The 26,866-nt window shown below is 45.6% G+C and overlaps 1 protein-coding gene across 1 annotated transcript in view; it reads right to left on the bottom strand.

Annotated features, from left to right (window-relative positions):
- LOC112560750 (atrial natriuretic peptide-converting enzyme-like) overlaps positions 1-26,866 on the bottom strand; it is a 55,710-nt gene that overhangs the window by 17,600 nt on the left and 11,244 nt on the right. The window contains exon 2 of the mRNA XM_025232790.1: positions 12,464-12,804. Coding sequence (XP_025088575.1) covers positions 12,464-12,804 — 341 coding nt within the window. The remainder of the gene's footprint in view (positions 1-12,463; positions 12,805-26,866) is intronic.

Raw genomic sequence — 26,866 nt, 5'->3', positions numbered from 1 at the left:
CAAGACTGGAACTCTTTTATCCCCCGCACCTTCTCCACTCATCCTCAATAGTTTCACCAGTGAAATAGCTTTCTGAGCTGACAGGACTAGAAGAACAAGAGCATGGCTGGACTAGTGGGAGGATCTGGTAGAACTTGTAGGATATTTAGCTAAAACAAACATTAATATATATATTTTATTAACTTTGTGTAGTGAGCTTTTGTACATAACAAAGAGTGGAGTTCATAACTGGTTGGTTTCAACAGATTTTTTTAACCAGCTTGCATATTGGCGGGTTCAATAAACATTAACAGCAATGATGTTTGGTGCTGATTGCTCGTGCTGTATCGTTGTTGTTAGTTGACCTGATGACCTTTGCTGGCTGATGTTTTGATGCTACCTGCTAGCGCTGTCTGACGGTGGTTTATCCTTACAAAATAAAATATCCTCTATATGTTCGTCGTCGCTACAAACCTTCATATAAAGAATTTTTTCCTAGCCTATAATGCTATACTTATTTTAAAATCTTAAACACTTATTTTCTCATGTCAATTCTGTGCTTTGACTATGATGTATATGATGTATTGTAATTTTTGTAGAAGATGCATTTGATCTTAGCTACGTTAGCTGTATATGTTGCATAGCTATTTCTTGTTCATGCCTAGAAGTCAAACAACTTCTAAACGAGTTAACAGAGTATTGAAAGCAGCCTGCCTAAGTATGTTGGCAGGCGTGTTTGGGTGTTTGTACATGCGTAGAACAGGTCCATCGCCCAATCCGATGTCGTACAGTCCACTCAACCACACACCCACACCGTGTCAAGCACACTACTTCGTTAGTGCACACCCGTAACCATCGCAACAACAGGCAACAAACCTTAAGTGACCTCTACCTCTTGTAAACATGAAGCTGTCAAATGTTAGCGGCTGCCATAATTTACTTGTTTATTTATTGTTCTGTTGAGCATGTACAGCCATAGTACTCGGTGCGTTACAAGTCGTGTTCGATACCCGGCTTTACACGGCGCTGTTGCTGCTGTTGTTCTTCTGGTCTTTCAAGCATGGATCAAAGCTTCTGCCTGTGTTAATAACGGTTCTTTTGTGCTTTGCAAGAGTAGCTTTTCATGCTGTTAGTTATGGCCGAAATGGAGATATTATTAGGATATTAATGTTGAAAATCATTTCGCATTGACATCAAAGTAAACAGACGTGTGCCTTGGCCGTTATCCGTCCCTCTGTACGTGTCTGTCAATCGACCCTCACATTGTACACAGGGGTCAAACAGTGTAGTTGTGTACAGCTCCCACCAGACAGCAGTTAACAATGGGTAGACGAATTCTTAGACTAATTTTAAGCTCAGCATCTGGTGTTGCTGTCCTCACACCATGACCTGGTGACCTCTGTAGTGTCGTGCACACTGTTCGTGACGTAACGTCCTGTAGCCTTCCTCTGACCTCTTCCCCTTCCACCAGCTTTCTCCCTTTTTCTATGGGCATTCTTCCCAGTCCAGAGTTTCTCTGGAATATCTTTATTTGAACAGAAATCCCATTTGTGTTACCAACATTTGCTGGAATCACGCGTCTACAAATTTTTCCTGGACTTAAACTGATCTGAGTGATGTTCTGCTCAGTTTGCATTTTCACTTTCTGTCCCATGTCTCTCTCCCTCCCCCCAATACACGTGTGTGTGTGTGCGCGCGCGTTTGGATATCTGTGTGTGGATGCGGTTGGTCCGCGGCAACCGTGGGACACACAGGCCTTTGTGACACCTACACCCAACCAGACGCTGTTACATTCCAACACTCACATAATTCACGCTACCAGTCGGCCGGCCTTGTCTCTCTGCAAGGTGGCAATGAAGCAAGTTAGTCTTGCCACCTCCTGAGCTGAACCATCATGGCGAACAGCACCGTGGATAGTCCAACCTGAGGGCTCAAGCACCGGCACAACCATCCACACTAGACACTTGCTGTCTTCACCTGCCAACCCTCTCGCAAGATCAGCCCAACAGACTGTCAATACTCTGGCACCACCGGATGCCTACAGACCCTCTATGATAGTCAGTTCGCCAAAAGCCCGCTTATACATCGCAACAATCCTTGTTCGCATTTCTTTACCTGGAGCAGTCATCTGTAGCCATGACCTATCATCAGTTTCAATACTCAACAGGCTATAGGTACATTCTAAATAGACATTAAATATTATATTGCCGCCCATATAATCACGGGTGGCTGTTACCAAGTCTCAACATTATGTCACTGCTCCTCACATCACAGACTCATCCCTCGAGGACGACCTGCCAGCGTTTGGCGCTGCCAGTGTTCATCTGTGGTGTTCACAGTCTCCCTGTCCCCTCCTCGCTCACTAGAGTCACGTGCACAGACCTGTCGACAGGCGTGTGATCCGTCTTCATTATGCAAACCCCTGGACAGAGGCAGGACGACTACAGGTGAGGACAGTGCAAACTTGATTGGTTATGTCGAGTTAACACAGCCTCATTATAACTTCGCCATCTTGATGTTGGTGGGGGAAAGGGAGTTACATCAAATTACTCGCAGCAGGCCACTAATATTTGTCAGACGCTCATTTCCAATACATGAATATCGCATTTACATTTTTAAAAAACGCCGGAAGAACTGGGAGAAAATAATAGGCAGTGTCCTATGCTGGCCACACAGTCAATGTCTGGGATGTATGTCAGCACCGTTATCTATGTTTTTTTCCCAGACGCCTTTGTGAGCACATCAGGAAAAGACAATGGTCTGAAGCCAGTCCCGCCAGGCTAGTCTTGATTGCGTCATTTCCGGTTCGATAATTCGTAAATAACAGTACAAGGGTCGGATCGATTGACGTGAAAGTGACTCCTTCTCACAACGAGCACACAGAGAGAGAGAGCAAAGAAGCATGCCGCATAAGATTCTAAGGAATAAGAAAACATAGATAAGCAAAGGTACAGACTGAGATAACAAACACCGACCACAGCACAGCAGGCAGGTCCAGGAGTCAAGGACTGGAATCGTCACAAGCTCGTCTGTCCAAGCCACAGAGCGGTTGACGACAGTGGTCTCCAACGGCGATAAGAGCACATGGATGTCAGTGTAAGCAGACTGGCATGACAGAGGATAAAGTCACAAACAGTAACAAAGAGTTTCAATGTGGCAGCTGCATAGTTCAACATGGCAATCGTTGTGAAGAAGTTATAAAGTCGACGATCTCTTGAGTGTGAAAGAAGAAGATTAGAAAACTGAACGAACCTCCTTATACGTCACACCCCGCATGCACGCTGTAAAACGCATGAACGTTTATTCATAAGAGGTTAGAAACTTTGTAGCAAGAAGCACCTTACTGGGGTCTGAGTGACACGCGACGCCATCAGCCTCACCTGCCGGACCCCATTTTTTGTGATTCATTAAAGGCGCACAACTCCACGCTCCCCTTCCCTCTGTTTAGCCAGCTCCACTCCACTTCACTGCTTAATGGGATCGTACTCGATAACCCTGTTTAAGAACACTTACATGCTGAGACATTGTTGTCCTATTCAGTCGCTGGCAAAACATGCATGGGCGATTTCGGAGAATTATGTATGCATGCGACCTTCATTCCAGTTGATGGGTTTGACCTCTTCTGTTTATGATGTGGGCACATTGCTACGTGTGGGACTAGGTAGGGGCACAGATAAGCAGATCTTTAACTTCACATCCTGATAGAGAATAAACTTCAGCATCACCTATAACAACAATAGATTTTAGAAAAACTTTTGACGAAGTCAGAGACGAGAGTATATGGCACGTGGTGCGAAAATTCAACACCAAAGATGGTCTTGTCCAAGTTATCTAAGCGCAGTGCTGATGGGTAATCAGATGTGGGCGACAGCAGGCGTCCGTCAACGACGCACCTTATCGTATGTTCTGCTCAACATTTTTCTGGAGAATATCATGCATGAAGCTCTCCACGACCATCGCATTTCCATTTCCATCTGCGGAAGGCCGATCTCCAGCCATCGCTTTGCAGACGACATCGATCTGATAGAAGGCACTAACAACATTACAAGACCGGACAGACAGACAGACAGACAGACAGACGCATGTGGAATGAACACTAGCACAGACAGGTGTAAAGTCACGGCCATTGACGACAAAGCAGACATCTACATGAACGGACTCCAGCTCAAAGAAGTCAGCAGCTTGAGGTGCTGGGCAGCGACCCTGTCCAGGATGCCAGGTCTACGATAGATATTCCGCAGCATCGCAACAACAAACGCTGCAATGTCGAGGCTGGACGGGGTCTGGCTCAGCCATTTCATGAGGTTTACTACAAAGTACAGTCTGTACAAGTACATTGTATCACCGATCCTGCTGTACAGATGTACCCCGACCTCGGTCGACACTTTTCTCGCCGAGCGAGAACGCCTACGTCACGCCCTCGCTTCTCTCCGCTTTCTTTGCACACATGGCGGACTTCAGATGCGATTGCAAGTAAATGTGTCTTTTATAACCCGAAAATTGGACCAGACACGATTTAAAACTTCAGAATTTATCATTTCAACCCAAATTAATACTTCCCTTACTTGTTCCTATAACCTGGTAGTTATTTCTTGGATAAATCGCCGGAGTTCATTTTTCAACTCTATGACAAGTATGAACTAAGCTGTTCATCATGCCAAATTAAGCTTATGACAAGCACTGGGAATCCCTTACTAGACTGAAATGGCAACGGTAGGTATTCAGTGTTTGAGCTGCTGTTAAAAATAAGAAAAAAATCAATTGTTAATCAATTGATATTAAAACAACTTTGTCGTTTCCATAGAAATCCTTCTATTGAGAATGAGAAAATGTGAAAGCCTGATCGGAAAGGTAACACATGGGAGGGATGAGAGAAGAGACCTGTAAATGCTTCTTGTGACTAAGTAGCCGCTCGCCCTCCGACACGCGCAATCCTCGTGGAGAGGAGGTTGGTGCTGCTGATGACTACTCAGCTTGACTGGCGGTCGTCACGCACATGCTAATTAATGCCTCCTGCTCAGCACACACACAGGTGGGCAGGACATCATCCCGATTTATTGCCAATTAGGCACACAGCTGGTACACTGCTTCCATGAGGTCACTAGGCAACAAAACATGGCGGCATCCTTGTTCCGCCTGAGCGATGTTTTATTCAGAATTGTAATTCATCTTTCTTTTGCAACTCGAAATTTCAAGCGCGAACGATAGAAAATGTCAGAATCTATCTTTTAATCTTGATTCGCCATTTCCATAAAAATAAGAGAGGGGTTTGATTATTTTTGGGAGAGGGGGCGAGAGGGTCACAAATATAACCAAATCGTTCTTGTTAATAATTTTATTATAGTTTTTCAGAAATCGATGAAAGAATTTTGATGAAATGTGATACGCTTCTGAGACCCGGATGTGCGAGAGATTTCTCAGGATACGAAATTTAAGAATGTGGACGAAGGTTTTCTTCTTGGTTCGGCATTATCTTGTGGTGTCCGTCTGCCCGGCCTAACCCTTATTTGACACTTATTTCGAGTCTGTCTGTCTGCGTGATATAATCTTTATTTTCTCGTATTTCGCGTCTGCCTGTCTGCCTGTCTGCCTGTCTGCCTGAACTCTTTCTTGTGCACGTGCCTGCCCGTCCCCATCCTGTTTACCGGCCTGCCCGGGGACGTGCATTTCCGAGGGCAAAGTGCCATCCAGATGGGAGGCCACTTGCAGATATCTACAGAACTGCCGCTAGCTATCCGCTGGAGTGTTTTCTGAGGCCGTGCATTCAGCTGTTTGGAGGATTTCATTATATGCCATCTGATATACGAGTCGCCCATGTCCGCTACCTCATCAAGCAGCGTAAACATGGACAGGCTTCCTGTACAAGACTTCCCTTGCCGAAATGTGTCACGTGACGAGTAAAGGCCGTGTCACACTGCCTTGTGGTGTGTAAAGACAGTCTCACACTGCCTTGTGGGAACAACGAACCATTCCTCTTTACGTAAATGCACCAACGACGATCGACTTCCTTTGAGTCACATAGAAGACAACGCTCGTGCACCTGTGTGTGTGTGTTGGGTGATCATAAACAGTGAAACTGAATTTTACACCACATTCCCTTGACTTTTTGTAACTAATAAATTTCGATCAGATATATCTCAACATTATGAGCAAATCTGTCGACGTGAGCACTGAGTAGATTATCATCGGGTTGCCTTAGCTAAGCAATTATTTTTACTTTGAGAGTGTGTGGGTGAGTGAATAGATGTGATGTTGAGGCTCACTTAGACTAAATACTCACTTCAAAGAAAGAATAATTGTTTCGAGTGATTATATGGCAATAAACTCAAGTCAGTTTACATACTTTTGCTCAGGATGATTGTAATGACACGTTCTATACAATGTTGAGCGTTTCCAGCCAAATATTTCCGAATGCTGGGGTCATGACACTTCTATACAATAAAAAACTGTCAGCAAACTATCGCAGGTTCCTCTTGTCCGTGTCCACGCAGATTTCTGAGTGTGGTGAGAGTCGCTGTCTTGGAGTGATTGCCACCTGACACATGTCAACAGTGTCACAGTCTGAATATTTGCCAACTGACACGTATCAACAGTGTCACAACTTGAAATAGTTGCCAGCTGGTAGTGTCAGCAGTGTCAGGGTGTGCGGGGGGTTGGGAGGGTTGGGGGCTAGCTGCTCTCAGACTCCTCCTCCTTTCAAACGCCGTGACAGCATTAGTCTCCCTTTCCTCCCTCCATCCTGCAGTCAGCAAGTGAGGACTTACAGATCCTCGCTAACAAACTCAATGCCGCATTCTCCGTGTAACAAGTAGAGGAGACGTGGCAGAGGTGAGACGAGGGAAGCTTGTTTGTTTCTCGTTCTCCGACTGTCAGCAAGTGTAACCTGGTATTTGTAGAGAAGGAGACGAGAGTAAGGTGACGCCGCCTCTCACCCTCCCCCCCGTAACTGAGATGTGCAGAAATTACGACCTGCGTCCATCGATCTCGGGCATCACTGCCAAGCAGTTTTTTGCAGCCTCGTCATCAATGAATGTTATTAGGGAAAACTCGGCGAGTGTTGGCCGCCAGAGCCGCTTGAGCCGGCAATCACAGGAAGACAAAAATAACCTCTCCATCCCCGGCCATGGCGCTGTTGACTGTACAATGGCCATTCTCCTCACCACACCGCAACGTGACAAACCATTTTAACACAGTTTGAAAACTCGTTAGAAAGAAATTCCCTGTTCTACATTTCTTATAAACAGTGCTGGATGAAGCTTGTGTATCTGAATCGTGTGTTAGATAAGACACAGCGGAATATTTGAAAAGTTACTAACACCGACGAATGTTTGATAGCTTGAGAAACAAATAAAAATAAAGTCTTTCAAATATTGAAGTGTTATGCTCCAACACTAAGGATGATGTGACAGTGTCTGACTGTCAGCATACCCTGACAAGAGCACAGTACTCGGGATACTCGTTCTCTCCGACATTTGCGGTTGCTGCGCCGGGTGTCCACCTGTGTCACGTGTCCTGACGTCATGAAAGCGCATTAAAGATGCCCGATCACTTTTGTCGGCGTGTGTCTGGGTCTGACAGTACAAAGGCACAGTTGTTTACTCAAAGACTAACCCTTTGCCTTCTTTTCCCGATGATAGCATACTAGATCCCAAACATAGATGGAAGCCTAGTATTTGCCGCTAGTAGATGCTCTAAGCTACCAAGTCACTATATACACTATATACAGCCATTATTCTACTCCACAGGAAGTGGTCGACAAGTGCCAGCAGGCGGACTGGAGTCGTACAGCTGGACAAAGTCCTAGGTACCCGGTCATACTTGCCCTCCACATACATTGATAGGACGAGCAACAAGTGTGTGTCCTGTATAGTTACACTTGCATCCCTCACAGTTCTGTACAGGACGGAGGAAGTGAAGTCGTGGACATGCGCACTAGATGCTTATAAAGAAGCAAAAGCTGGATGACAGAATCACTTGTCAGACACTCGCAGGCGAGGAACGACCAACATCACTGGTGATTTATGATAAAACAGACTGCTGCTGGTCCACAGTCTTACATTTATACACTCTTCTTCTTGACTTATTAGGGTCATGCTTCATTAGCAGCATGTTATTTATCAGCTTATTGCAATTTGACCTCGCAATCAGCTACTTACAATATCTCTACCACTTTTATAATGCTCTAAAGCAGTTTGGTGATGGATGTATACATGTATATAGATGTATATAGATATAAAAATGTCTGTAGGTGTAAGTGGTTGTAACACAGATGCACACGATTTGTCCGATCCTCAAAATTTGGCAAGAAATATTTTTGTTATCTGTGGTTTGGCCATGGAATGTTTCATTGGGGTACAGTGCTCAGGAGATTTACTTTCTCCTTTTTTCAAGATGATCTAAGGGAAAATACTTCGCAAGAAAAAAATGTGACATACTTCTACTGTGTAGGACAAACTTGAATAATGACATAGTTTCAGAAATGTGAGTGTGTTTGTGTTTGTGTGAGAGAGAGAGACTGCTAAAAGTCAACACCGGTAGCTCGACTAGTTACTTATCAGTGTTACAATACAAGCAATATCTTATTTACCATTGTTACAGTGTAAGCATTATCTTGCTTATTACAGGGAGTTACACAACAATCTGCAGAGTTACACCTCAAGCACCAGCAGGAACTGATGAATACAAATAGTAGACACACAGGAACACAGTAAACAGTCCGACCAGAGGCAGACATGCTGGAATCCATTGAATACCAGGACCAGGCATCAACCAACTCGCACACCTCGTCCTCCAAGTACACTAGTGTATGTTGGGTGATCTCTGTCTCGCCTATCTCACCAAGGCATGGACAGCTCACTTTACAGCACGATGTCAGCACCAGGCGCACCTTCTTCTTTAAACAATCGCATGGTCAAGCTAAAATGGTCGGTCAAGAGCGAACACTGCTCCCCTCACACTCACTCCTGTCACACAGTTACTCTCCGGAGGGACACCGAGACAAGATAAGGAGTCTCGAGAGAAGCTTCTATTTCTACATTTTACGAGCGACAGAAGAGACAACTCAGAATAAGGAGTGGTACTGACCAAGATTTGCTAAGTCACTATTCGGACAGTTGTATACAGAGGGGCAGAACTATTAAGACACATAACAGAGGATGTTGACAGGATATTGAATGAGCTTAGACACCGGGAGCCAGGTGGATGGTGTAAGGAGAGGAGTGGGATAATCAGTTTTTTTTTTACGGAAGAGGAGACGGGCGGCGTTGTTTTCACCAAGCTGAAGAATAAGGATGGAAATGAGGAAGGCCAGCAGAAGTTCCAGAGTTACATTAGTCGATGAGAACAAGTTTAATGCTAGCATCTGCCTGAAGATATTTCTGGATGTGGCTAATGTGTCGGCGGCAGCATGGGTGACAAATGGGATCGGGCAAAGTGTTGTTAAATACGAAACTCGGGTTCTTAGCTCAGTTCGAAGGAATGATAACATTACTGAGTTGGGGAGACAGTGTGTCAGGAAGCTGAGCGAGATTTGCCAATAAGAACGGCTTCGATCTTGTCATCAGTAAGTAAGTAACTTTTGTTGATTGTCATCCAGTTATCGATGTCTTTGTTGCGAGTGGATGTTGGAGTCAACAGCGTCTGTACGTCGTCAGGTGAGTCACTGTCTTGGAGTTGAGAGTTAACGGTGTAGACACGATGTTTGATGTGATGGACAGTGATAATGGCCGACAAAGGAGAGACGCACAGACTGAAGACAACAGGGCCAACGACTGACCCCTTTGGTGAAGTTGGAGTGAGGTTAGATCGCCAACACCTAGTCGGCCACGGCACACCTTTACATCACGTGACACCATCTCATGCTGGTTCAAAACAACAGTTGCGTGGGCACAGGCCATAACAGACCACCTATGTGTCACAGACCATTTTGGAAAAGTCACCCTAAACAGAACGCACATCAGAGACCTTATGTAGCAACACACAGTAAAAGCAAAAGTCGAATGAGGACAAGTCTTGGCAAAGTCTCTGTCTATGTTGGTGCTGTGAACCTTGTAAGACAGGAGGGCAGGGTAGGCTGCTTGACTTTGTTGACAGGACTAGGACAATGCTTTGTGTCTGTAACTTTATTTCCTCGGCAGAAGTAAGAGATACCATTATGGGAGAAACTCGAGGCCAGTTCGGACTGCGACATTGTAGGCGAGTCCCACCGTCGCCGAGGAAGTGATCGGAGTTTACAGCAAATTGGCAAATCAATGGCGCTTTCAAGCTTAACTGCCTCGTCCTATCTTATCCCTGGACTATTTATTGTTAATCATTTGCTTGAAGGAGTCAATTGAAACGCAGAGAAAGTAGTAGACTGTCACTAAAGCTGATGGTTCTACAGCAGAATCACGCTTACTGAAGTCTCGGCACGCACACTGAGACAGACAGCCCTCGGCCCAGCCTCCACACCATCCTCCACACCATCCTCCACACCATCCTCCACACCATCCTCCACAGGCTATGTTTTCGTGGCCCAATGCCAGACTGTTTGTCTGAATGCAGTGAAAAAAGAATTAAACTATCGGCATTTATTATCTTAGCTATAAGTGCCTTTTAAATGCATCCCTTTCTTTGATACTGAACTGATTGCACTTGATCATAGGTTGCGTTATAGTACTGTCACATCCTTTGGCCAGCCGACACAGCCAAGAATGGTCAGCAAAGGAATGTATGGAGAAAAAAATGAACAGTTGGTGCACTCAGTAAGTCTCAAGAAGTCACGTAGGTCTTTAAACCCTTGCCAGCAGCATCGCGATGACAGTAATACATTTTTGTAGTAGATCACCAGGGCCTAGAACGTCCTAATCAAACATAAACTGTGATGACACCTGCCACGCATTTTCTCATGTATACTATTTGTTTCATGCACTGATGTCCAAAGAATGAAGTTTCAAGGCAGAAAATGTTAACGATGAGAGGTTTCAAACAGTGTCCACACATCAACCAGTGAACACCATCCCTCCAACAACTCTGATGGCCCCGCCCCACTTTCCCCCACTCCTTCTCTTCTCACTACAATGTTACACTACAATAATCAGACCTACCTCCACCATTAACTGAGACAGAAATGCTCAAATCTGATTTCGTAATATTCAAAGCAACAATCTCTACAATCATTTAAAGTAAAACATGGGCGCCTACATTTATCCAATCCCATTTGAGACAACACTTTCATTAATGTCACGAGTGTTTCGCCCATTTTCGACTTCCCCTCAACTAAACCAAGGACCGATACCAAGACCTGCCTCCAGTAGCCAGAAGCTATTTTTAGACTCGCCCTCGTCTTGCCCTGAAGCCAATGGCGTTGGATGCAGATGTGAGCAGTGCTTAACGACCTATAGAGGCCATTTTCTGCTCTTAAAAAAGGAAAGAAACCCTGACCCTCCATTACAGAGATCGTCTTCACACCGCAGCTGTGTGCTCGACACACGACGACTGTCAGACTAAGCCGCCAAACTCTTGGTATACACACCTACATCCTGGTCCTGAACACCACCTGTCACAGTGCATTGGCGACTGTGGACATTCTAAACATCAGTCAACGACTACAAACTTTTAAAATCTTTGCGTTAATGAATGAAAGAATGAAGGAATAAAAACAACTGAAAGAACAAAATATTACTACGTGTGTTTTTTCTTGTCCGAGTCCCATGAGACATGAGCGATACATCACAGGATGTACAACAAGCAAGCAGACGATGCTTTCAACTTAATTTGATATTTTGTGTATGATGAAATTAACAAAAAGAATTAAATGTGTCTTTTAATTTTCTTTTGAAATTTGAATCTTTCTCTTGACATGACTAGTTGAATTGTTTGCATTGTCTGAAGCACACGCTGAGTATTATTTTTATGTATAGAAATATATAGAGAGAGACTTACATATATGTACGGATATTGCCCTTTTGTCTCACCTACCGACCATATATTTTCTCTCTACATTTCCCTCTGATTGTATTTTGTATCTGTGATGACCAAAAAGCCGTGTGAGTGTCTTGTGCCATTCTGCCTCTCGCTCCATACTAAGCACCATCGCGCTCACTGATGCTCCCTTGGAATTAAAAAGCACGTGCTCTTGTTTCAACCGTGTTTCCCTTTAGAAGTTTGGTCAGAACAGTAAGTTTAAACCAAGTGTTGAAACAAACCTTTGTCCACCTTATTTTTAACTGTCACAGCCACCTCACTTTGTGAGATTTTTGCTTTTATATTTATTTGCTATGTTTAATAAGTGTATAGCATTTGCTGATTTTGCTCTGTGTATGTATACTATGCTTATTTTGAGAGTATATTTATTTATTTGTGCAGTTTACTTTTAAATCATATTGTGCCTACCAAAATTTGGAAAATGCGCTATACAATTATTATTATTAAAGGGAGAGAAATAAGAAGTCACGAGGATTATTAAAGAGAAATAAAGGAGGAGAGAAAGGGAACGTGTACTCACGAAGAAAGTGAACGAAGAGGCCGATGATGAGGGCGACGACCAGAGCGAGGAAGAGGACGCTGAAGATGAACCTCAGCAGGATGCTCCGCCGGGACTTGGTCGTGAATCTCATCTCCGTGGGCGGCAAGGTGTGCACATAGTCCCTGGGCGCCGTCACGTGACCATCCTGCCCTCCTGTGGGCCGTGGGCCACCTCCTTTGGCGTGCGCTTCGCGCTCCTTGTCGTCGTCGTCGGCGAAGAGCGGGTTGTCGTAGCAGGCCTGCAGCAGAGTCACGCGCTCGTCACCAACCTTTCTCTGCAGCGCGCGGAGGGGGATGTCCCGCAGGAAGTGGCCAGACATCCTTCACGCGTGGTGACACAGAATACGTGACGTGGACAGAATGAGACAGCAACAAAGCGACTATGTCAACGTGATACCCTCTATTTAATTTCCTGCAGCTCGGTGTCCGGGGAGTTCGGTGGTGTCCAGGGAATTTGGGGGTGGGGAGGATAGGCTTTGAGCCAACAACACGGAGGACCAAGAGCACGTGTTGCAGGAACAGCTGGAACTACACACACCTGACCTGACGACCAACGGACCTTGACGCTACACGTCCTAGCACTCCATGCCTCTCACCAGCAACTCCCTGGCAGCGACACCTTCAACAAGTGTTCCAGACCAAACCTGTGTCGCAGTCATTGTTTGACACACCCTGGTGGCTGCTGAAGATGCTAGCAGTACACGTGTCACGTGCTGTGACCGTTACCCATCCACTCGACAGTCAACTATCAGCGCGGTGCTCGGGTGCACAGCTGCAGACTGGCGGCAGCTCACCCTCCAGTAAGACCACGTGGGCTGCCATCGTGCGCCTGGGCACTCAAGACGTGGTTACCAGCCCTTACTCGCAGCCACCGTCCACTAAACACGTTCGATGCCTGCAGGCGGAGCTGACGGAGCTGAGGTTAGCGCGCGCGCACTGCGTCCTGCAGGTGGCGCTTGTCGTGAACCGTGACGGGTAGGGTGGGGTGGGTTGAGGTGGGTTGTGGTGGGGTGGGTGGAGGAAGTAGAGTCTGACGTGCTTGCAGAAGTCACGGATGCCGACACTACATGCTTCGCACACCTGACCGCTCGTGCCGCGCTCAAGTCGATAGATCGACGACGACTTTGCCCTCGCCGTCTGATCGCAGGCACCGCCGCCGACCCCTTGCTATCACCCAGCGGCGTCAACGACTCTGTACTACACAGTTTCGAGCTGCCCGCCACCCCACGCCACCCCACGCCATCCCACGCCACCCCACGCCATCCCACGCACCTAACCCTATCCCACCCCACCTTATCCCGCGCTATCCACACCACCCACCCCACTCCACCCCACACCACCCGACGCCACCCCACATAACCCTACGTCAGCCCACGCCACCTAACCCTACCCACCCCACACCACCCACACCATCATCCCACCCCACGCCACCCCACACCATCCCACGCCACCCCACGCCAGTTTTGGACACAATTAAAAGTTAATTTACAGTTACTAAATTAAAGAATGCTTCACACTGGCAAACATAGAAATTTGATATGAGCAGATGTGAATACGTTAATCTTTGTCTGCTAATAGACTTTAAACGTTTTGTTTTCATGTATTCAACGAGAACGTTCCTACCTTAACCTGCATTCCAAATAGACTGATTAGACTAAAATTTAATATAATTACCAGTAAACAAAATCAGATAATCTTAAAGTAAACATTCTTTGTCGAACGTTATTCCCAGGGCAACTTGTCAGTCCTGGGTTTGTTGCCTTACTTCGCTGCTTCTACTCAAACACTCCACACTCACATCTGTGGCTACAAAGTCTTTTAGCATCACAGGTAACTGACAGAATCTACCCAACCTGCAAATTACAAGATTGAAGAAGACGTACCAGGGACACGTGACCAACCTCCAGCCTTTCTTATCACGGAGGGAGGGAAGACCTCGGCCTTTCTCAGTTTGGAAGGACACACGAAGCGCTCAGAACGGAAAGGCAAAAAGGAAGAGAAATTGCCATCAACCCATCATCTCATGTTCCAAATAGCTCGGGGCAAAAGGCATCCATCACCTATAATAAATCTAATAATAACTCTAATAATAAGTATTATGAATGATTGATACAGATGACCAGCTCTGACGTGTAACCTGTGTTGACATCGCCTGAGGTGCAAGGGATCATTACCAGGGTGCGAGCAGCCAGGAGCTGGAGGCAGGGAAGGGAAGGAGAAAACGAGAGAAGCAGAACACAGCGGGATGTTGCAGCATCACGTGACACGGCGACACTAACACAAGTTTCTGAACGAGAGAGGCTTTCCCCTCGGAAAAGAAAGCGTTTGAGACATAAACAAGATTTTGAAAGCCGAACATACAGACAACGGGTAAGAGAGAGAGAAAGGGGAGGGGAGAAAAAACGAGCAGGCGGGATTCAAACCCCCGTGTCTCATATCCAATGTTTTCCTAATGAAATTCATAGAAATCTTTCCAGCGCGACAAACCCTGTTAGCACAGACAGGCCGTTACTTTGGCTTCTTGTAGAGGTCCTCCAGTCCCACAACCCTCCCTCCTCTCCTCCTCCTTCCCTTTGTACGAGGACCGCTGTGGTGTCAGGCCTGGTGGTGTCGACTGGTGGTGTCAGGCGTGGTGATGGTAGAGTCACCCTTGCTGGTGTCGGCCTTTGTGACATCCATTTCCCTTTTTATTTTCTACGCAATTTCCATTCATTTCCAGTTTTTTCCACAATTGTCTTTTTATCATCCAAACATCTTGAGGGAGATTTCGTGCGTATCGACTTTTGAAGGTTCAGCAAAGAACATGGAGGCCCACGACAGGCTGAGTGGCTGGCGCTGTGTTGCAGGAATTGGACTGAAACAGTAGAGTTTGTGGGTTCAATCTGCAGGCCGACGAATTGCATTGTCGTGGGAGCTACAGACATCCACAAATTGCAGTCGCACACTGAGAGACGCCTCCGCCTGCAGACGCCCGCCTACAGCTCCGACTGTGTAGACGATGTTTATGGTGATGTTGGCGATACCGGGAGACGATGCTGGGCAAGCCAAAGGGATACATAACACGCACCTACTGAGTTTTTTAAAAATAAAATGTTTTAACCACGTTTCATGTGTTCTTTTAAATAACATTGCGTTCTTTAAACATAACATTCTTTTAAATATCATTGCGTGACACAATTTTCTTCATTGTTGTGATACTATTCGTGAACAACCCACGCGCCAGCTCGAGTGGACAATGCACAATGAGCGCCTAATTCAGGTGGAAGTAAGTCAAGTCCAACATATCCTTCTCGCCATGGATTGGATGCCTTGGTCATCTGGACAGGCATCGCTGTTTCTCAGCTCAGGACTTCCCTGACCTCTGAACTCTGTCATTTGTATGCATTGGTTTCACATGCCTGCCTGGACTGAACGAGAGAATAACAAGTGCTACTGAACGGTGTGCGCATGACTTCACGTGACGTAGTCAGTCAGTGAGCGTTTGTGACACCAAACACGTCACAGCACTCCACTGCTAGTTCGTGACACCAAACACGTCACAACACTCCACTGCGAGTTTGTGACACCAAACACGTCACAACAGTTCACCACCAACAAAAGCTATTGCAGTCCACCACCTCGATAACTGTTTCCTACAACTGCATGCACCAATCTGTCATGTTTATCAAAACATTTGTAAGCCATGTTGGAAAACAGAATTAATACAAGTGCAGCTTTTATCTACTATTTATGGCGGAAATGTTTTGCTGTGCTGTCATAAATGTTCTCCCACTTTTGTAAATGTTCGATAGCTTGAAATCGTTGTTTCGTGATTGGTTGGTATCTGATGTAATGAAAGGCCGTGACGAGGGAAAGGAGTGAGATGTGGATCACTCTCACGGCCACAACGCACCGGGACGTCACAGCAGTGCTCCTGCGTCACTTCTCTCTCATCCCAACAACCTGTCCTCCCTACTTCCGGTGTGCGCAGCGTGTGGCATATCTAAAAGCCTCCATTTTTGTGTGTTTCCATCCCATATGGTCCACCATGGGGCCGCTGTCTGACGGACGACGCCTGTCTCATGACCTATCGTCATTTAAGTGCCGGCAGGATGACAAATTGCGACTGGAAACTATGACTGGCCATATTGATGGAGGAATTATGTGGTCATTTCTAGTAATTTTCTCTCCGAAGAATTAATGGAAATTTTAAAGCTCTTTCGGCTAAGCTGTGCAAGATGTATCGATTCATTGACTGGATGTTAGTTCACGTGACCTAAGTTACGATCCACACTGTATGTGGATGTTGTGACAGTGTTGTCTGGAACTGAGACAAATACAGACTGGAGGCTACTGTGTATGCAGTTAAAGTCAAGGACCTGCAATATCCGTGCTCTAAAACATGGTCAACCCAAATGAGAGATTATTATGCGAATAAAGCACCACAAACAACAACAACAACAACAACAACAACAACAACAACAACAACAACAGCAGAAAACTGCTCTGAGATATTGCACTACAGATAAAAATTAAGGGAAAATATTACAGAAAAATACAAGTAAAGACGCCGGTACACCGAGACAAGAGCAGTTCAACGATTCCAGCACCAGAGACAGACACTGCAACGGTCCCTGCAGCAACAGAAACCCAGAGAGTGAGAAGAAAGGAGAGAGATGGGATGACGGGGCGAGGCGTGGTGTTGCTGTAACCTGGCGACCTGCAGTGTCCGACAGTTTGCTGCTTCATCGCATCTCAAGACCGCCACTGACAGTTCTGTCACGGGCTCGCGACTACCTTGACGATGCCAAATAATGGTCAAGGACAGATTTATTCAAGATGCTATTGTATTCTCAACATCATTTACTTTATTGACGGGTAATCGCCCCATGGTGGACTACCCGTTCTGTCGCCGGGCCGACTGGCCACACGTTGGCGGCTGACAATGTTTACTACTTCAACCTTCTTTGATCGCCGGTAAGCAAACCCTGCGGTACGACAAGTTTATTGCTGTAGATGTTTGTTGGTCGTGTGCTCAATACAGGACCTCGGTGCTGTTTCTCCAGGCACTTAGTACAGAATTCCTGGAGTATTTTTTTTAATGTGTCAGTAGACAGAGGCCACACCTCTCATCCACACAGCGGGATGGAGCCTGAGGGGCCTGTACAGTCTGTACTTGTACTTGCTACATCCTGTTGGGCTGGCCATTGCTGCTGTCGATGTTGCCATCCTGATGAAGAATTCAGTTGTATAGCTGTCATCGCTGGACAGGCTGGTTCCAAGGGCGTGAAGTTGTTCTTCTCTTGGACTTGTTCTTCGTTCGTCTGTGTCTGTGCTTTGCTGGTGTTCATCATGACTTTGCTCTGGTCAGTGCTAGTCTCCCTCTCATATACAATTCTTTCTGTCAGGTTGTTGATAATGTGTTGCAGATCAATGCCGTCTGCCAGTCGCAAGTCGCACAAGGATTTCACATCAATGTCAATGGAGACGATGGTGTAATGGTCATGATGAGTTCCATTGACCGTGATGGTGATTGAACCTGAGATCATCTAATACAGTCTACCATGTGCACCTACTGTTGGTCTTGCTGCACTTTATATATATCAACTATTCACTACAGACAACATGTATATGCAAACACTCAGCCGCAGACTGCCAGCGCATGAGCACCTGTAAATCTTGCCTTTAACTCCCCTTGTAGGTTAATAAAATTGTTTTGTATTGCAAGTCTCTTCAGTTACTTGTTGAGAAGTACTGCACTCACAGACCTTTTATTCAGCGCCTTGATGGCTTGAGTGACTGCTGTTTATCTATGAAATTAATGCAAGATATACTAACATATAATGTCAGTTGGATCTTTCGACTGGTCGAGTCTTTGATTTTGATGTTATCAAAGCTTTTGACTATCGCACTTCATACATCTTGACTGTTTAGCTAAAAACCGGCTTTATATTTGCCAGCAAGCTCTTTTACAAAAAAGAAAGTGCTAATAATCTTGACTTAATATTACTTATGGTCCTGGTAGCTTATCAGTCTTAATACACAATTATTTATGAGTTTAATGAAACAAGCTAACAGCTTTGACTTACAATTATTTATGAGTCTAATTCACATCACCGTTTTCCTTTCTCTTAACTTTTTTTACCTCAGTTTTTCACTTCTGGTCATGCATCACTGCTCTTTTGTGTTTTTCTGTCTCTGTCTCTGTCTCGCGCTGGTTGAGAAGGCATCACGTGTGACGGCCCAGAATGCCGTTGGTGGAGTGACTTCACACCCTGACGCCGCTTGTCTCTGTTCATTTGAGGGAACGTGTGAAAACGCCAGTCGTCTGCTGTCTTGCCCTTTGTTTGTGTTTATCTTAGACAACTCAAGCTGGTAACTTCAAGTCAGAAGCAGCGAGCAGGAAAATGTCGTAAAGAATACTTGCAGCCACGTTCTGCTCGAGAGTTCAGACGAGATGATGGATGTCATTAATATTCTAGACTGCAACAGCAAGTTAAATATCCACAGTTCTACAACTCGTATTTGTTACTAACTGGCTTTACTTCATTACAACATACGGTCTTCCAAAGCACAATTCTAATGTCAACAGTTTTGCTTAAACGAGGCAGAATTTCAAACATGAATATTTATACTTTGTGTAGCCTGGGTTAGTTTCTCCCTCGTACTCTACCAACTCTGAAATTTTAGTGTTGTATCCACCACTTGATTTTATTAAGCTTTTTCCATTTAATAATTGACATGTCTGATATACAGAAATAATGAAACATGTACTCCAGAGGTCTGAAAACTGGGTAATGTTGACAACTCATTTTCTTTGGTTGTAAAGCCTATTTATCCCTCTGTCTCTCTACCACGCTTTCTTTCCATCCCATTCTGCCTGTCTCGTAGATGAAGTGACTATGTCAGTGACGTGGAAGAAAGACGATGTTTATGTTAGTCAAAACAAAATCACTGAGAAATAATTCTTTGTGTTGCTTTGCATTTAAAGCCCAGTAACATTTTGAAATGGGAACATTAATCATAGGTAACATAAAAACTGCAATAAAGATGTCACGCAGCGAAAGGCAGAAACCAAACTGCAGTCTATGGCCTTCCGAAGACGAAAGGAGTACTCCTGTAAAATTTGATAAGGATCGAACAAACAAGCAATGTAAACAAAATTTGGATTTTTGCTTTCTCTGCAGTGTAGAAGCTAGGAACTGTTATGCGATCCCCAACAAGGAGGACAGCACCAGCGCCAACACACTAGCAACAGGAATTCTCAGGTTCGTATCTCGTTTTGGGTCCCTTATTCTTCTACGTGATTACAACCCTTGTTTACTCGCCTGGCCGCTGATGGAAGAGAGGGGTCTCCGGGTACTGACGGGCGATGTTAAAGGGATATGTTCCCAGGATGACCCTTTTATAGAATCTGACTTTGATAAACGAGCATAAAGTACGATTCACTGCTGCACGGACGTTTCTAGGAAGACAAACGGTCACTAAGAAGACAGACAGATGGCCGTTGGCAAAAGATTCGAGGCCGCAGGAAGAATGGAGACCTAGGGGCGCAGCTGTCGCCCACACGATCCATCCTCATCAGTGGCGACTTGACTGGAGAGCCGGCAGCACCAAGGAGTCGGGGACTACACAGGGATGCCCGCCAGACGGCAGCACAATGAGGGCAGTCGTAGCGAGCGGAACTTTCCTTTCACTCAAATTCACACACACACATAAACAAACACGTGGATATGCCAACACCCAGGACAAGAAGAGGTGGGGTGAAGGGAAGGACAAGTAAGCAGAGTTTGTGTTAGCCAAGTAAACTGCAGCAGCTTCACTGGTCGAGGGGCTCACTGCATCTCAATCTTGGGTTTTCAAGGGTTTCATATTCCTTGCCAAGGATGCACAACACTTTGGTCCAAGCGCCTTAACTACACGTAGGCTCAAATGTAGAAATAAGAACCTGGTGCCAGAAGCCTGACTTCTACTGTTTCCGATGTTGTGTAGATGATGGGCGGCCACACATCTCCATAACTAGCTCAGCCCCAGGTCCAGGGTCCCGTCCTTAATGCGATGCCAGCCCGCTGCTGACTCTCCTTGATAAGAAAAAAACCTAAAACTCGGAGACGTGGTCATTAGGAAAATATCAATTAATGATTTTGCAAAAACCCCGCAATTTTCCTCCATTACTGTGAAGATGTGTCAGTGAAAGCAATTGATTTGCTGTTGGTGTCGGCAAGAAGTGGAGGCTGTATAATGAGAGATGCATGCTGGGACAGCCCTTGCTCCCTGTACTACTCGTGTGTCATGGCCGCTGTAGAAAGCCTCGCGTCCTGTGGCTCATGTCTGCCGGAGAAATCAACCGTCGCCATCATTATCGTAATAACACCAGTGCACGAGAAATCTCTGGCAGAGCAAGAGGGGGATAGAGAGAAGGGGGGAGGCGGGTGACAGGATAAAAATAACTTGCTGTTTACTTCTTAAGTGCACATCGCAGCAAACATTTTTAAATTCAAGATGTCGAGCGGTGCAGAATGTTAGATCATCTGTCCTTTTATCAGAAGCGTGGTTTGTTGTTGTGTGGCTGCACTGCGAGGGTTTTATGACCGAGTGCTCCTGGTACTCCAGGCTCCGAGCTGCTTGTCAGACGTGGAGTGGCCGCCATGAGACTCCGGGGCTTTCAGGACATAAACCCACGAGGCAGGACGACAACGGACGTCAAACACACTTTTCAAAGTTGTCATTCTTTTTAAGCAGCAGAGCTGTAGTCACGAACATTATCAAAGGAACCGAAAAACAGATGAAACAAAGAGCGAGCTTTTGTCTCGCCTCTCGTGTCAGGTGCTGACGTGTACACAACGACAGTTCAACGGAAGATGTTTTCTTTCATGCTGCCGACGCCCTTGCTCACCCTTTCGTCCGCGGAACAAACGGCTGCACAGGGGTCAACAGCTTTTTGGGGATGAGCTCTTGGACTGGGGAGATAACTAGAGGCCTTTGTCACCTGACACCCAGCAGTCAGCCTCAATGCTATATCGTCTTTACTTTGACAACATCGGAGTGATGTTTCTTGGAGTCGTTGTGGCGAGTCAGATGATGACTAGCACTGTTCATGTCCACACTGCAGTTGTGAAGAGTTGATTGAGCCTTGTTATCACCGTCAACCATTCGTTATCACCGTCAACAATTCGTTATTACCGTCAACAATACGTTATTCAAATATGGTTCTCGCAAGAGCCATGTAACAAGCAAAGCTGTATTTTTTAGTCGCCATGCTGTATAAGTAGTATTTGTACATCCATATGTTACACATCAAATGTCAAATTATCACCAACTCTGTTGGCAAAGCGTGTTTTGTAACGGACGCCCTCTAGTGGAGATTTCAGTCCATCCTCTTCGAGTCGGCAGCAAAGGCAATAGCAAGAATTTGAAAGGCAGAAAGTCCTCCTTTACCCGCAGTAGTATTAGGAATTCAATTTGTCAGTTGACAAGCTGTAATGATGATTTGTGTCTAACGCCTGAGAACACACGTGTCTGTACAGACCAGGGTCAACATCTGCTTGTGCGACTGAGCGCGCGCTTTTTATGCTTTTCCCCTATACCTTAAAATAAAACTCTTTCTGAATCCATTTTTTCTACCATTACATTTACTTTCACCAGATTTGCTCTTTTTTCAAGCAGACATTCCTGTCTTTAATGTTAGAGATATCTGTGAGTTTAAGAGGTCTATTTTTAGCAACATGAAATGCCTTCATCAGATGCAGGCACGTGACTGTCCGTGACCTGTGTAGCTCTTGACACCGTTGGGTACATGACGTCATTGCTGATAGGACGATGTCTGCCGTGCACCTGTCATTTCTGGAAAGAGCTGCACCCAAGTACAGGGCCGCCGAGAGCCAGCCCGGGCCCCGGGACAGACGACCTCTCCGGGCCCCTTGTACTTGTAATCGTAAATTATTTTCCCAGTATATAATGTAAAAAAAAAATCCACTGACCAAGACCGGGCCCCCTTGACAGCCGCGGGCCCTGGTACACCAGACCCCCCTGTCCCCCCCTCTCGTCAGGCCTGCCCAAGTACCCCGAGCTGCTACCCTGCTCGCGCTCTTCTCCATTCATGGAGCTCTCTGCTTTACCGTGCACTGACCAGGAGCGTGCTCTTGCCATTCTGTTTGCGCTGTTTGTCAGTCTGTTTGTCAGTCTGTTTGTCATCTGTTTGTCATGTCCTGCAATCCTCTGTTGCAGCCTGTTATCGGGTCATTGTCATCTGAAAAGCCCATGACATCCCACTATTGGAGAAGGAGTCGATGTGGTTGTGAAGGGGTTCTCGCGAGATGTTGAGCAAGTCAGGTGAAAGGGCAAATGCTCACTGTTGCTTTGCTGCTGGTTGTTCAACAGTCCTGCACTCATTGACCTCCTTTACACAGCTACGATGACCTAAACAGAACATTAGGACCTCGTCGATGCCGAATTTTCGCGGCACATGCCCCCCTCCCACATGCCCCATTCCCTCCTGCCGCACTCTGTCAAAAGTCGATGGTGGAAATCCATCCGCTAGATGTTTTTTTTCAGGGTGCAACACTTCAAGATCTTCTCAGCTGTCCACCTGCCTGATCCCCTGTTAGCATCTCCTCGGCAGTGATGTTCAGGCAGTCTCGGACGACTTTTAGTCATGGCTTTGCCTGAGTGTCTGTAGCTTGGCCTTCTTGCTGTTTCCCTTTTCGGAAGGGGCTCGACTAGTGACTGCTTTTATTTAGGGGGCCACTTGCCTTGCTTGGACACCTGGGGATGTTGTCAACGCCAGGTGACTTCCCTCCCTTCAGACTGCTTACAGCTATCTCTCTATTCCTGTAGTACTGTAAAGTCTGAAAGTTCTCTGGTTGTAGTCTGGCTGCCTTGGAGGATGTTGTAAACTGTCCATGACATAAACAGTAAACTGTTCCTGACATAAGCAAGTAAACTGTCCGTGAAACAAGTCTGTAAGCTGTCCAGGACTTACTACCTGACAAAACTGGGCAGAAGGTTCATTTTTATTTTAGTCTGTTGCTATGAACTTGGGTGAGAAGGTTCTCCCTGTACCCGTACCAAGCCGAGACAAGAAGTTCTGGAAGACGAAGCACTGGCCATGTCGTTACACATTACTTCCATTGTCCACGAGAGGCAAAGGGCCGCACGTGTCGGGTAATGAAATTTGTCAACGTCCCCCTGGGTCTGCTGATAAGTCGTCCTTTGTCAATGTCCAGCATTCAGTGTAACCTGCTGCCTACAGGACAGGCCCCATCTCATGGAGACGGAGACAAGCAACCAGTCCTGAATCCTGTGTGTGTGGTGGGGGGAGAGGGACGGGAGGAGTGGGGTGTTGCACGTCTATGTATTGAATGTGTAACAGAAGTTACCGTGAATGGACTCAGGCGCGAGATTAGAGACTGTTGGACAGATGAACAGACGGAGGGGCGGAGGAACGGCTTGATGGCTCGAGACGCCATATTATACAAATAATGACTAGATTCGACCTTTTACAAGTAATGGCTAGACGGAATGGAAGAAGTTTTATTACAAACATCAGAAAGGAGGAACTGCAAGCAAAGATCCGTTACCATGTTCGTTATTCACTGAGGGAACAAAATAATAAGCTTATGTGACGAGAGTGACTGGTGTTTACAATGTTTAATTATGCATGGTGGCTACAACACTCAGTCTATCAGGCCGCTGGGTTAGCAGGTCAGCGATAGGACAGGTCAAGTTTCCTAGCATCGAACCCGAGAAAAAAAAAAGGTTAGCTCCGTGAGAGTTTTTAATTAAAACAGAAAGTCTGGGTAGGGACTGTAACTCCAGTAAAATTAGTTTTGCTCTCCTTTGGAGCAGAATGATGCTGCTGTTACAGAGGTTCGAAATGAAATTCGACTTTTTTATCACCAAGATACCAGCAATATGCTCCGACAATAAATCATTTCCCCTTGACAACTATACACAAGTCGCCATTGTGTGACACTGTACACATGCCATCATATGAACACGTGGTACAGAGGTCTCCATCTCTCGACACTCAGTCGTCCTTTCCTAAACACCAACCTGAATGGTTTGCGATTTTTGCAGATAAAGGTATAGGCCATATAAACCTAACCTGTAAATATCAGCTTTAAATTTGGGGGCTGAAATATACAGGTTAGGTTTATATCGCCTACATCTACTGATATCTGAAAAAATACCGCAAAACGTTCCTCAGCCTGCAAGAGAGGCGGGAAGGTCTTGGGTTCCTTAAGGGAAGGGAGGGAACAGGAGGCAGATGTGTAATGGGATCCTAAACTGACGAAAGTTGAGACAGGGCATGACCTCTGGGCGGTGATAATGACCCGTATGTGTGTATGTGTAGCTTTTTCTCCCACAGCCCGCTGCCTGCCCTCGACTTCGCAGGCAAGTTGTCACGTGATCGTGTCGCACTATTCAAAAAGTTTAAAACTTAAGGGCAAACCACACACACACACTCATAACCATCGGCTTACAGGTTAACTCTCCTGACAAGGATCCGTGGTCAGTGTAATATTTGTATGAGCAAATAATACACTTTTTATGAAGTACAAAATAATTTAGTATTTTATTGGGAATAAACATAGAATTCATTTATAAAATAATTCAGTCACTTGTTTCTCCTGGTGTCAAAGTGAGCAGTCTGTGTGTCTATTAACTATGACCACTGACATTTTCCTGCTTTCATAAAGAAGAGCTTTAATTAGACTCTTAATTAACTTGTTGATTTGAGTCACTTACTGCCATTATTTTCCCTGAAGTCCCTAGGGTTTATTTAAGAGACAGGGTGTTTGAAGGGTTAGATGTGGACTACAAACGAGGCTTTCGCAGGAAACGAGGGTTACTCGCGGGAATTCCCACCTGGGTTCCTTAAGTTCACAGCTTCCAAAACCCGCTGGGTTCCTAAACTGGTTTCCCCAAAGGGTTCCACTCTACTCACACAAGAGGCCCTTAAGGGACCCATGAGTTCTTGCAAGCTGGGTCAGGTTGGTCTTTATCACCATAGCACCATGTCCTGACATCTTTAGCAAGTGGCCACGTGACGTTCTACAAGAATATCTTCGTGTACACTGGCACTCACTACAAGCTGGTCAGGATTTTTCTCTCCACTACCACTTCAACACTGACTGACGACAGGGTTCCGCCCACATCACGCGCTGACTGAAGGCAGGAAGACGGACGTAGCGCGGCCTGTGCGAGCGGGAATAGGGAGAAGAAACTCGGAAGAAACATGGAATGAAAGTCAGGAAAAATGGAGACAAAGTCGGAAAAAAGTCGAGAGAAAATTGGGTGAAAGTCGTGAGAAGGTCGCTCCAGTGAATGGCTAAAACAGAAATTTAAAAAAAATGAATGTTTCGTTTGGACGGTGATGTTGGCAAGAAGGAGGAATATTTTTTAAAGCGACTGTCAGGTGGTGATTTTGTGATGGTGTGAACTGGGGTCCACTTTAACGGTAATGGCGACTGAAATTGCATTGTTAGTAGGTAAACCTAACCCCGGACTTTGGGAAATAAAAACTGTTCTTCCTACTTTATTTCAGTTTGTTTAGTGATATCACCGAGAAGGATATGCTCTTCATCAAAATAATATCTCCATACATGTAACAAGATACACTTAAATGGCAGGAGGAACACAATATTGATATTGTAGACTTACCATCTGAAAATCCTGTCTTAAAGAAACAAAACGTTCGGGAATTCGTGATATATGTATAGCAGTGGAAGTTAATTTTGAACAATTGAAGTAAAGGAGTCCTCAAAAGTTGGATAAACAAGACTATTTGCAAAGACCGTCAATAGCATGGCAATGATGTCAGCAAGACAGATGATAAGACTACCGACAAGTAATGTGATAGAAAGAGAGACAAAGGAGAAGGCTGTTGATAAGAAGGATGATAAAAAAGATGTTTTCTTTGTACGTCTATACTTTTAATCAGGTTCATGGTGACATTTGAATATTTTTCTTCCTCAGCTGGTGACTTCTGGGTTCAGCTCTCATCTCGGCCACGATCTTCTTTCTCTGCATGTGGCTGCCTGTCCGTGATGTTGCCTTTGCTACTGGTGGTGGTGGTGGTGGTGGTGGTGGTTGCTGATGTCTCACGGTCACTAGTACACTCCCTTGTTACTACCTTCATTAGATCAAGAAATTTTCTCACATTTTTTTGGAGGGCTTGTCCATTGAGCAGAGGGCAGTCTGCTGAATAAGTTGTCGCGGATGGTGAGCCTGTTTGAGAGCTTAATTACAATCAAGCTAACGGCTGGGTACAGATGGTGGCAAAAGACGGATGCTAGAAGGAACCTCACCACCCTCTGTCTCGAAAATCTGTTCTGGGAAATACGGCAGACATGCGGAGCTTCCAGCAGGGCATTACCTACAGCAGCAAGTAAGACATGAA

This window comes from Pomacea canaliculata, linkage group LG1, assembly GCF_003073045.1.
Source record: "Pomacea canaliculata isolate SZHN2017 linkage group LG1, ASM307304v1, whole genome shotgun sequence".
Classification (NCBI taxonomy): domain Eukaryota; kingdom Metazoa; phylum Mollusca; class Gastropoda; order Architaenioglossa; family Ampullariidae; genus Pomacea; species Pomacea canaliculata.
Note: the sequence above shows the minus strand (reverse complement) of the source record. Positions and strands in the feature narration are given on the sequence as shown.